This window comes from Schistocerca cancellata, chromosome 12 (genome assembly GCF_023864275.1).
Source record: "Schistocerca cancellata isolate TAMUIC-IGC-003103 chromosome 12, iqSchCanc2.1, whole genome shotgun sequence".
Taxonomy (NCBI): Eukaryota; Metazoa; Arthropoda; class Insecta; order Orthoptera; family Acrididae; genus Schistocerca; species Schistocerca cancellata.
Window position 1 is genome coordinate 153586936 of NC_064637.1, and position 12774 is coordinate 153599709.

Below are 12774 nucleotides of genomic sequence, written 5' to 3' on the forward strand. Positions count from 1 at the left end.
CTTACATACAATTCCTTTTTCTTGTCATTCAAACATTTCCTACCTTAATACCAAAGAGGCTACATAAAATCTTAATGTGGCAAAGGATACGGTGGAAAGAGGAGTGAAGTTAATGTAAAATTTCAATGGACTAAATAGCAGTCAAGTGCACACACAGACACTAATAAACAACACAGAGTGACACGACGCAGTTTCCCAGGCTCTGCAGCATGGGTTCCTTATGTTCATTTTCAACAAAGCAGGTCTTACAATTCTTATTAAAACAAAAATAGAAAAACCAGGTGGTGTGAGTGAAGAAACATGAAATTCGAAAAAATGAGGACCATCCTCAGGGGCCATGTATAAAACTTAAACATCAATTATCTTGGAAACTGGAGGCTGTCACATGAAAGGCCACTGACCAGGATCTCAGGAAAGGTCCCTCTACGACATACCTAAGATTGACTAAAATCTGTGATTAACAGGTCTGATGGTCCCCTTGTGAGATGAACTTTGGTGGCTTAAGTTTTCCTTCTCATAAGAATCTTGTAAATAGTGAGGCAATTTAACAAGCACATGTCTAAGAGAAGAAAAGACTCTTTCGTGGCATTTCAGCATTTTGCTAACACACTGCTTTGAGTTAAGCAGTGTGTCTTATTTGTTCACTGCACCCATAGACTCACTGTAATCCTACACATTTTGGTTTACATTTTTCAGTATCAGTTTTACAGTCCATTTTCACGGCCGATTTCATTGCATCTGTATGGTATGTGGGTCATCAAGATACATACATACATCTCTTTCATCGTGCCATTTCAAAGTCATCATAGTGTGTGTTGACCTAAATTCTATCTCATCTCTTTGTAGTTTGGCTTCAAGTTTTGGTGTACCTTTCCTGTTCATGTGAACTATACTTATTGCATTTGTTGTTCTTTCATGCAAAGAAAGAGAGAGAAAGATGGACTTGCATATCAACTCTCCACACAGAGTGTGCATTTACTAAGAAAACCTTGAAGCTTATATATCCAATGTTAGTACTCTTGGTACGCTCAGCTCCTGTCGCATATATGGGGTGATTGAATCTAAACATATGTAAGTCTCATGTGATGCAGTTCAAAACCAAACAGTCAAAATGTGAGCAGATTAAGATTGTACACAACAATCAAGGTATAGAAGAAGTTGACTCAGTCAAATTCTTAGGTTTAAATGTAGATAAAAATTTGAGCTGGCAGGCACAAATTGAATACCTGGCGAACAAACTGAGCAGCTTTGCATTTGCAAAGTAAATATTATCAACTGCAACTGACATGGACACACGAAAAGTAGCATATACAAGCTACTTCGAATCCATTATTAGGTATGGTATTGTTTCTTGGTGTACCTCGACAAACACAGTGCAGATACTGAAACTACAGAAAAAATCATTTGAAACATGTGCACTGCAAATCACAAAGAAGCATGTCAACTATTATTTAGAAAACTTAAAATATTAACTCTGCCATCCTTATACATATATGAGATTATTATATTTTTGTACACCAGACATTAATTATTCAAGGGAAACCATTTTGTCCATTCACATGATACTAGAAACAAAGAAAAATTTATGCTCCCCACCTGCTGCCTCAGACTGTATGCCCAGGGACCTCAATACATGAGAATGAAAATTTGTAATAAATTAAAAGGGAATAAGTTGATGCAGATGAATTTAGGTTAACTTAAAACAAAGCTATGTGAGGTACCGACACTGAAGTGTTATTACCCAGTTGATGAATTCGTGCAGGACAAACTGGAAATTTGAGCTGGATACAATGTGTTACACATTTCAAGAAATATCCTTATAGTGTTATTATTTATTACAGAGCCATTATTTATTAATGTAAAAATCATTGGAACTGTCTTATAAATTTCTGACATGTCTCCTGTACGCAAACCAAACAGATTGTAAATGTGCATCATGAGATGAATAAAACAATTCACAAAGCCAGGAGGAAATGTACGTGGTTTGAGGGATGATAGTATTAGCGATTCTGGGCAAAAAATTATCATATAAACATGTCATGTTCTTAACAGTTTCCAAGGATACTGATGGAAACAATAGGGAACAGGACAGATGCAAGTGATAGTAAAAAACATTGTGATCTAAAGTTTTGTTTAAACTGCACATTTCTTCACAAAAGACATTCAAAAAATTAACAGTCATCTGCAATGCATTTTGCAGCACTTTTAGAGAGCTACTGTGCTGCTGATCTGAGACCATTTGCATGGTCCTTTACTTACACACACACACACACACACACACACACACACACACACACACACACACAGATAAAATATGAAGTAGAAGTCCTATGTAGTAAGCAATAGCTCTGCTGTTTCCGTTGAAATGTAAATAACCAGAGTAGCACCAGCCCAACTATTGTACAAATCAACTGCTGTGAAGACGTACTGGAACCCTACTGCTGGACACTGTGGGCACACCAAGTGAATGTGTACGCGGCGAAAAATGTGTGGTTTCAGAAAAATAACCTATAGTCAGTAAAGACAACACTACAGAGCCTAATGTCACTTTTTTATTCGCAAGTGAGTGTCGGTGAAGGACATGTGACTGATGCCCGTGATTTTCAAAGAGCTGTATGTTGAATATGGTTAAGAAAATGTAAAAATGTTAATTTTTTCTTTTTAATTTCTTCTTCTTTTTCCCCCTTCAGAATCACCAATACTGTCCACCCTCAAAGCATGTACCTCTCCTCTTGGCTCAATATGTATGTGTCAATAACACTGGAGGCACAATGAATCTGCACAGGTATATATTCCACTAAAAGACAAAGGGTCAGTCTTAGTATTTGTTTCTTTTTATGTACCAATGGACTTAAAAACATCCCTTCCAGTCTGTTACACTGCTGACCTCGTAATAAAATAACAAACCTCCTTCACTGTAATCTACATCTACACAATTATTCTGCAATTCACACTCAAGTGCTTTGCATGGGGTTCATTGGTTCACATCCAGACTATATCTCGGCCTTTAAACTCACGAATCTTTCTGAGGGCTCTGTATTCTCTAATTACAAAGGTCACTTCTCTCTAGGTAGGCAAGAATTAACAAAGCATTTTGGCATTTAAAGGAGAAAGTTGGTGATTAAGATAGTGTGAAAAGATATTGCGGCAACAAAAAATGCGTTTTAATGACTGCCACCCCAACTCTCTTACTATATTCATGACACTCACTTCCCTATTTAGCGATAACACAAAATGGGAATGGGCTGCTCCCCTTTTCAATGTCTTCCATCAATCCTATCTGGTAAGGATCTTATACTACACACTTATAATCCAGAAGATAACATATCAGTTAGAATCAGAATTCTCTTAGTAACCTACTGAATCTTCTTCGTATTCTGCCAATAAAACACCTGCTTTATTTAACTTTCCTACAACATTTTCTATGGGATGGTTTTAATTTCAATGGTCTGGTACTGTACTCCCAAGGTATTTAGTTGAATCTACAACAAATTTGTGTTATTTATTGTGAAACCAAAACATAATTTTTTTTGTTCTCATGTGGAGGACATAACATTTTTTATTGTTTAAGGTCAAATGCCGCTTTTAGCACCATGCAGATGTCGTGTCTAAATCTTTTTGCAATTCACTTTGATTTTAGGAAAACTTCACGAGACTGCAAAGAGACAGTGTTATCTGTAAAAAATCCAAGAGGGCTGCTCAGATTGTCCCGTAAATCTTTTATATCAGATACGAACAGCAAAGGACCTATAACTCTTCCTGGGCTGTAAAGAAACAAATTAGCCAGGAGTGAATAGGACTTGTGCCCTGACGGTCCCATAAAAAGTTAATTAACTATATAGGCAGTTCACCCACCCCTGGAAACTAGAATCTTTATGATTTTTGCCTTTTATTAACATTGATACTGGCAAGGTGTTTGTTCCACGAATCCCAACGCTTTCATGAACTGTTTTGATTTTACTTTAGGAGTCTGATAACAAACAAGAAATTTTTTTTCAGGTAATATAATTACAAATTAACAATTTTCTGATTTTTCTCCTTTACTTATACTGTGAAAACTTGCTTCTTCCAATCTGCTTGATACTACATCAAACAGAAGTACGCAATAAGTTTTCATGAGTGGATTTGCGAGTATCAAAATGTGTGACATTAGTGGCCGTACCTTTCGAATGCACTGACTTAGAAGCTTAAATTTATTACACAGCCAAGAAACCATAGTTCTTAGTATGCGTCAATTTTCAATTTGATACATCAACATGCTTCCGAGAAAAAGAGGTTTTAACAGTTGGACAGACAGATGGACAATAAAGTGACCCTATAAAATTCTATTTTTATCATTTGAGGTACAGAACTCTAAAAATGGACTCATCCATTTCAAACAGCAGTAATTTCACTGTGTGAAGGGCTTGCTGACAACCAAGTAAGCTGCTAACTAATTAGTAAGTGCAGTTGTTAACCTGTCAAGCTGTGCAAGAAGAACCTAGAATATTTCCATTATTTTGATAACCATATGTATATACATTTATAGTTTAAAGTAACAGAAAATTTCCCACACACACGCCACCTTGTGTTTCAGTTGATATTAATATACAGTAATGATATAAGTGGCACAAAGTTTGCCACTGAAGAAGAGAAGAAATAATACAGCACTTACCTGTGTGTTTGTCATTGTATCCACACGCTCTTGCTAGACTGCCAAGTGCGTTAGAACAACATACTACTGGGGGGAGCAAGCAAAGTACTCACAACTGAAATCAAGACAGGGAAACAATAGACATAACTAAAAAACAAACAAAAAAATATACAGAACAGAAACAGACAAGCACTAATTCAAAACAAAATTTCAAATTACCAAATCTAACACAACTACAGGGATGAAAAATAAAGCATTCTTTACATGTTCCACAATGCATTTCAAACAAGTTTCTTTCTGGAACAAGTACCTCAATGCTACTGCTAGAAAGTTCAAATACTGTGGGCAGCGTACCAAGTTCCAAATAATTAAGAGGGTAAATGCAAGCTACTGGGAGAGAGAATTATAAATGTTACATCAGTACCATATTACAAAATTTGTCAGTGACTTCTTTGACAAAATGTAATACAGTAATATTTTATCTGTAACAAACTCTTACACACACAAACAAAAATACAATGATTCAAAGCATGTAAAATGTAAGGAAGCATATCAAAACAAACTTCACTGGTGCTACTCATAATAAAATTAAGTACGCAGTCAGATGAAAAGATTACAGCTTTTCTTTACCTGATGAAGGCACAAGCCCCAGCTTTTTCCTTAATGCACTAATAAAATATCTGCACAATTTTATTTACGTGATCAGAATTTGTGAAATCATTACCGAACAACAAATCCAATATAAAGAGATATATCCAGTGTGAGTTGCGTATGACTAAAACCTTTTTTTACTTTTTGAACACTTCACAATATTGAACATTTTCAGCAAATGATAATATGCCATTTTTGTTACACTTAATTCTTTCATCAACTGAGCTTTTGTAATGGAATGGAATGTTAATGGCATTGGAATGCTCTTGGAAATACATATTACAGTAACACAACAGTTGTTAACATTGGTGTCGAAACATTTCACAGAAGCATCTGAGAAATGTTCTAAAACAGAAAAAAGATGGCCAGAATCCGTTATTGCAGTTACATACCATCAAGTGTGAGTGTCATGCCAAGCCCTGCTGATTATGGAGCTGTTTCTACAGAAACTGTTCACTGAAACCTAAGGACTCCACAGAAACTGTTTAGTAAAACCTAATGAAGTTGTCCAACGGCACGCAGGACCCTAAAGATTAGCTCCTAGAGTTCTAAATACATTTTAAATATGATAATCAAAACAATCTCGATTGACTAGCAGTTCAATATTAGAAAGTAAGTAAGTTATTCTCTCTAGCGTCGTTACTCACAAAATAATCACGAACACACCACCCCCATCACACAACCCTGCATTCTTTTGCAGCACTAACTCCTTTGTTTTGATCACAACCAGCATCAATATAAACAACAAAACAACATGTACTGAAATAGCATACCAATGCAGTTTCCACCTATGCACATAAGAACAGCAGCATCTACGATGCAAGTTTACTCTAGCTGTGTCTCAATTACACCAGAGTTTTGTTCCCCCCCCTCCACAACTCCCACCACTGTAGTGGCAAAGTGAACACCAGCCGTAGAGGAAGAACACACAACAAGCCAGTCGAGCATTTATCAGTCTCTTCTCTGGAGATAAGGCTGCTATGTGAGTATTGCCCGCATCACCCTCCCATTGTGCGTCACTGATAAGATCGAGCACCTGCTACTCTGATGCAGTCAATAGTTTACATTACACTGAGACACTATCAGTTCCGGATGAGTGCATGGAGGCTGAAGTCTCCCCTGTCTAACAGTATCTCCATACATGAACATTCCAATATGTCTACCTTGTTTGGACAAGAACTGTACCACCACAAGATATTTCACAGCACGATGCAAAACCTAATTTCTTCAATAAACGCTAATGTATTTCCATGGTTTACATAAAAATTGTGCACAATGAGTTTATGGCACAAAATGGGAATTCTTTAAAAATTTGCCAAGCACAATCTCAGCCACATCACATTAACAATACAGTTCATAGCGAATTAAAAAAAACAACAATTTATAAACGTAGACGATACATGATAATCTGATAACAGAAAAACCATTAGTGAAATCACGATGCAGCAATACAAACAGAGAACAATACGTGGTGGCAATAAGAAGTCTACTCAGAAAGACAGAAATATTATGGGCTGGACAAAAGAGGTGGAGAGAATAGTTTTAGGCATAATGTGTTCCATAGTTGATTGATGTATCGCGTTCCATAGATTCCTTCATGAAAGGAATCTTCATAGAAGTACAATGAGTAATGGTAATTGAAACAAAGAAGAGTTGCACCAACTTAACAGCTGTGTGTGTGTGTGTGTGTGTGCGCGCGCGCGCGCGCGCACGTGTTTTTTTAACCATCCCAGACTTCCCATTATACAGAGTGTCCCTTTTTAAGAGTCGCCAGGCAGATTTTTTTTCTGGTTTTTCTACAGATATTTCTGTTTCACTTTTGTAATGTGTAAACTGAGTTGGCCCAAACAAATATTGTTCATCATATGTTCACTGTGACACTCACTCTCAACAGAAACTGTCAGTTTCCACTTTTTAAAAAAAAAAAAAAAAAAAGCAGAATTTTACATGCCCCTTTAGTAGAGCAGGCCCAATTTAGTCTAGTTCAGTGATATGTTATTAATAGGGACAAAATACTAAAACGTATTCTCTATAGACGAATGGAAAAACTGGTAGAAGCTGACCTCGGGGAAGATCAGTTTGGATTCCGTAGAAATATTGGAAAATGTGAGGCAATACTGACCCTACGACTTATCTCAGAAGCTACATTAAGGAAAGGCAAACCTACGTTTCTAGCATTTGTAGACTTAGAGAAAGCTTTTGACAATGTTGACTGGAATACTCTCTTTCAAATTCTTAAGGTGCCAGGGGTAAAATACAGGGAGGGAAAGGCTATTTACAATTTGTACAGAAACCAGATGACAGTTATAAGAGTCAAGGGGTATGAAAGAGAAGCAGTGGTTGGGAAGGGAGTGACACAGGGTTGTAGCCTATCCCCGATGTTATTCAATCTGTATATTGAGCAAGCAGTGAAGGAAACAAAAGAAAAATTCGGAGTAGGTATTAAAATCCATGGAGAAGAAATAAAAACTTTGAGGTTCGCCGATGACATTGTAATTCTGTCAGAGACAGCAAAGGACTTGGAAGAGCAGTTGAACGAAATGGGCAGTGTCTTGAAAGGAGGATATAAGATGAACATCAACAAAAGCAAAATGAAGATAATGGAATGTAGTCTAATTAAGTCAGGTGATGCTGAGGGAATTAGATTAGGAATTGAGACACTTGAAGTAGTAAAGGAGTTTTGCTATTTGAGGAGCAAAATAACTGATGATGGTCGAAGTAGAGAGGATATAAAATGTAGACTGGCAATGGCAAGGAAAACGTTTCTGAAGAAGAGAAATTTGTTAACATCGAGTATAGATTTAAGTGTCAGGAAGTCATTTCTGAAAGAAATGGAGCGTAGCCATGTATGGAAGTGAAACATGGACGATAACTAGTTTTGACAAGAAGAGAATAGAAGCTTTCAAAATGTGGTGCCACAGAAGAATGCTGAAGATTAGATGGGTAGATCACATAACTAATGAGGAGGTATTGAATAGGATTGGGGAGAAGAGAAGTTTGTGGCACAACTTGACTAGAAGAAGGGATCGGTTGGTAGGACATGTGTTGAGGCACCAAGGGATCACCAATTTAGTATTGGAGGACAGCATGGAGGGTAAAAATCAGAGGGAGACCAAGAGATGAATACACTAAGCAGATTCAGAAGGATGTAGGTTGCAGTAAGTACTGGGAGATGAAGCAGCTTGCACAGGATAGAGTAGCATGGAGAGCTGCATCAAACCAGTCTCAGGACTGAAGACAACAACAACAACAACAACAACAACAACAACAACAACAGGTACAGTACTTCAGCAGCAACTGAGCAGCACTGCTGCATGGCAGTAGCAGACAGCGTGGGTCTGGACGACATACGAGACAGTGCACATCAGGAAATGAAAATGTGGCAAACAAAGGTTTTACTGTCCACGTTAATATGTATCATTCTCTGAAGTGCATATCACACTAGACTAATTTGAGACTGCTCAATTCAAAGGGTATTTAAAATTCCATTTTAGAAACACGTTTTTAAACAGATCAAATTTTATGTTCTAGAGACCTTTTCAAATTTCGAGCATCGACGTATATATGCACACTGAAGCAATGAATGAAAGATTGTACTGATGCCGGGATTCAAACCTGGCTCGTCTGCTCACTAGGCAGATGCGTGAACCAATATATAACCTTGGCACAGTGGTTTTGCACAACTGCACAGACTACCCCAGGATGCCTCCCTCCTCGATCGTCCAATGATGAGGCACTGTTCCAATACAGTTCGAGAGCCTCTGCAATGCTGTTCGAATTTAGTACACCGAGATGTGAATGGGAATTTGGAATGAAGAGGGCGGCACGCTAGGGTAGTCCACGTAGTTGTGCTAAACCACTGTGCCAGGATGGCAAAGCAGTTAGTGCATGCCCCTAGTGAGACACACCCAGGTTTGAATCCCATTCTTTGTACAAGTTTTCAATCACAACTTCAGTCTGCATGTATACAAAAAGAATTTTGTTCGTAACGGGAAACAAATCAAGACTTTCTGTTGACACTGCGGATTGCATGAAAGATGTGATGAGCACTACACATGTTTGCGTTTGTGTGTGTGTGTGTGTGTGTGTGTGTGTGTGAAAACAAAGTGCAGAGTGAACTACTTCTGGCCTGGCTGTCAGGTGGGAATGTGTAATATAGAATCAACAGATATACCATGACAAATGCCTAGTATTTCATCAGAATGCAACTACACCTACAAAATTCAATTTGCAGCTTCCAGTTTGGAACCTATAAAAGCTAATAAGCTTCCTACACATAGCTTCACAGACACCATAAAGCTAAAACACTGTTACAATTAGCTCTCACTCTGCTGAACATGACTTTAAAATTTTCCTAACTTTGTTTCTGGTGTGCCTTATTGGTTACTAGCAATGGAAGTAGTGGATAAAGTCACTCTGAGGAGAAATTCTCAATGGAACACTAGAGCACAAGACCATAGATGATTGCAGTGCAAGTTGAAACACCAAAGCATACTGGCAGCCATTCCTTCCAGACTCCATCCAGGAATGGGACACTCGAGGAAACTTAGTATACTGATGTTCACAATGCTGCCATTCTGCTCCTGCTACTTACAACACCATCCGTGCTACTTCTTTAAATGAGGTTTGTGGCAGCAAACTAGCCTGCACCATAAAGCCAATAAATGGGCAATGGCAATTTCTTTTTATGCGTTGTGCATTCCATATTTACATCCCCCAGTGAAAAACCATATTTTCCTACAGTGATGTCTTAACAATTTGACAGCTGAGAAGCAAGTGGTTTTATGGTGTCTTAGTCATTGTACTGATTACACAATACTGACAAATACCTGCATCACTGACACACTCATCAGTCAAACTTGACAGGTTGCACTGTGCTTGAAACAGGTGTGTAATGGGGAGGCTTCAGACCCTGGAAAAGCTGTGCATAGGAAATTGTTATTTTAAAATTACTCATGGCACATAAAAGGAAACCAATCCCCTTGCAAGAACATTTGTAGATTTTAAGAAAGAATGGAACTGTGTCCATAGACCTTCAACATACGAAATCTCAAGAAACTTCAGACTGCACTAAAAAATAGTCAACTTTACAGAACTCACCTTAACACAAATCAGTCACGCTTAGAACAAAATTTCCTGAGCAGTTCACTGAAACACAGGGAGATTGGCTGTCACAGCTGCTGTTCAACTGTGTTGAACTATATATACTGAGAAAATGGTAAAAGATTAAGCTGAAGAATGTTGAAACTGGAAGACTCAAAGACAACATTTTAAATTTAAACTGCCTTGCATTCGCTGACTGACTTGCTATCTTGTCCAACAACATTAAGTAAACATGGCATTGGTTAAATCACTAGAGGAAATAGCACTGAAAATCGGTCTTGGAATTCCTTAAAAAAGACATCCACTGTTTCTACTATCGTGTTATAATTCCATGTATTGACTCGTTCCATGACCATTGGGACTTCACCTTAATTTGGTCCCACGGAACAATAAATTTAAAAAATCATACTAGTACAACAGCAAATTAAAATCTCTGAAAACTTTAAATAATTGGAAGAAATCATAAATATAACCTCAACAAGAAATTGATGTGGCACAACAGATTAAACTAACAAAAGCACAAAGATCACTAAGAATACATAACCATTAAAGGGCTCTCAATAGCCACAAAATTAAAACACTAAAAAACAAAAAAAAACAAAAAAACAACTGAAACTTCATAAATAGATAGAATGCTCAAGACGAAAATGAGAATAATCACAATGAGCATAAACAAAAATACTAAGAAAATAAAGACACTCGAGACTAGCTGCTTATGAAATATACAACTACAAAATGGAACCAGTAATGAACACAGTAAGAAAGTAGAATTTTATTCCTCGGTCACAAGAAAACAGAAATTGGAGTACGATAGAAACATTATCCAACAGGAAGAACATCATTAAACGACTTGTGAAAATCCACGTAGGTATAAGGGTACACCAAAATTTCACATTTTTTAAAAAAATAACCAAAGCATATAAAATCGAAACATTCAAAGACATAAACACTTCTATAAACCGAGATTAACAAATGAGGGGAAGAGTGATTACAGAGAAAGAACAACATTTGATGCATGCAGGACTGAAGCAGTACTGGGCCAAAAGAAAACTGAAAAAACTTTCTGTTTGCAATAGCTGACTGCTTGGTAAGAGGAGAGGGGAAGCCAATTAGTCAGCAGTGTGGAAATGAGGTGAAGAAGCTCAACAGCTTCCGAGGCAGGTGAAGATATTAATATCGAGAACACAAAAATGACCGATGCGTCTTTCTCCTCACAGTGATACCTCAATGGTATTAAAGGCGGAGAGTGTGGACTTCACTAAGGTAGACCTAGTGAAAGCAGCAACCCACAAAGCAGAACTGAAGTTCACATCACGTCTGACTTGCAGCAAGCAGTTACACGGTCAGCACCTGCCTGTATGTTGACAGCTGCTGTAAAAATCTGTAGTGTCTGTTACCAAAGTGGTCTGCTACGAAAGGTGTCTGTTCCCATATTGGGCAGCCTGTTAAGACCCGTCTGGTGATTTGATCACATATGTAACATACCACTTTCAGCCAAGACGTGACGGGAAACACTGAACGGAAAAGTACTCTAGCGGGTAAACAGTCCTTCATCACTGGAGACATTGATGCAACTAGCAATTGGATTCTGGAGAGCCTAGAAAATCGTGTAAGGAAGAGTCGGAGCTTTTTAGAACTTCTGCATACGGCCTATGAAAAAATATCTGCTAAGCACATTGAACATCAACACTTTAGTAAAGACTAGAAAACAAACAATTGCTGGATGTATCAAACAGATGCAACATAGTTATATTAGCACTTCAGGGAACCAGATACTGAGATGAGAACATATTTGAATGGGAGTGCTACAAAGTGTATAATGAGAAACCAGCCATAAAGAATATACGGAAAGGTACTGTGCTCGGAATGGCTTTCGTCATCAAATGAAATCCAACAGAATCCATAACAAGTTTTGCATCCCAATTGGAATGAATATTAACTTCTCTCATTTTGATCAACAAACAAGGGCTATAGCATCATAATTGCAGAAACACCTACCAACAATGACAACAGAAAAAAATCCAGAAAAAGGCAAACAATTGTGGGAAAACCTAGAAAATGAGATATCAAAAATGCCAAAGCCCCACACAAAGTTAGTTGTAGGAGGACTTCAATGCACGGATCGGCAGAGACGAGAAATGCAAGTCAACAGCAGGAAACTTTCCTGCCCGCAAACACGCCAACAAGAACGGAGAAAGGTACTTCAACTTCTACAGACAATTCAACTTAAATCAAAGGTCAAACTATTTCAGAAATTTACCAACAAGAAAGAAGACCAGGTCTTCTCCTAATACACAACTGAATCATGTGGCAATAACCAAACAAAACCATAGAGAAATCAAGAATGTACCGATCAAAACAGGACTAAGCATAGAGCCGCACAATTT

General features: G+C 37.7%; 1 protein-coding gene across 4 annotated transcripts in view; it reads right to left on the reverse strand.

The window, feature by feature from the left end:
- LOC126109408 (coronin-2B-like) overlaps nt 1-12774 on the reverse strand; it is a 118324-nt gene that overhangs the window by 85689 nt on the left and 19861 nt on the right. The window contains exon 2 of one of the 4 annotated variants that reach the window (XM_049914442.1): nt 4655-4748. The exons of the other annotated variants lie outside the window; for them this stretch is intronic. Within the exon in view, the coding sequence (XP_049770399.1) occupies nt 4655-4669 (15 nt within the window). The 5' untranslated portion in view covers nt 4670-4748. The remainder of the gene's footprint in view (nt 1-4654; nt 4749-12774) is intronic. 4 annotated transcript variants of the gene reach the window in all.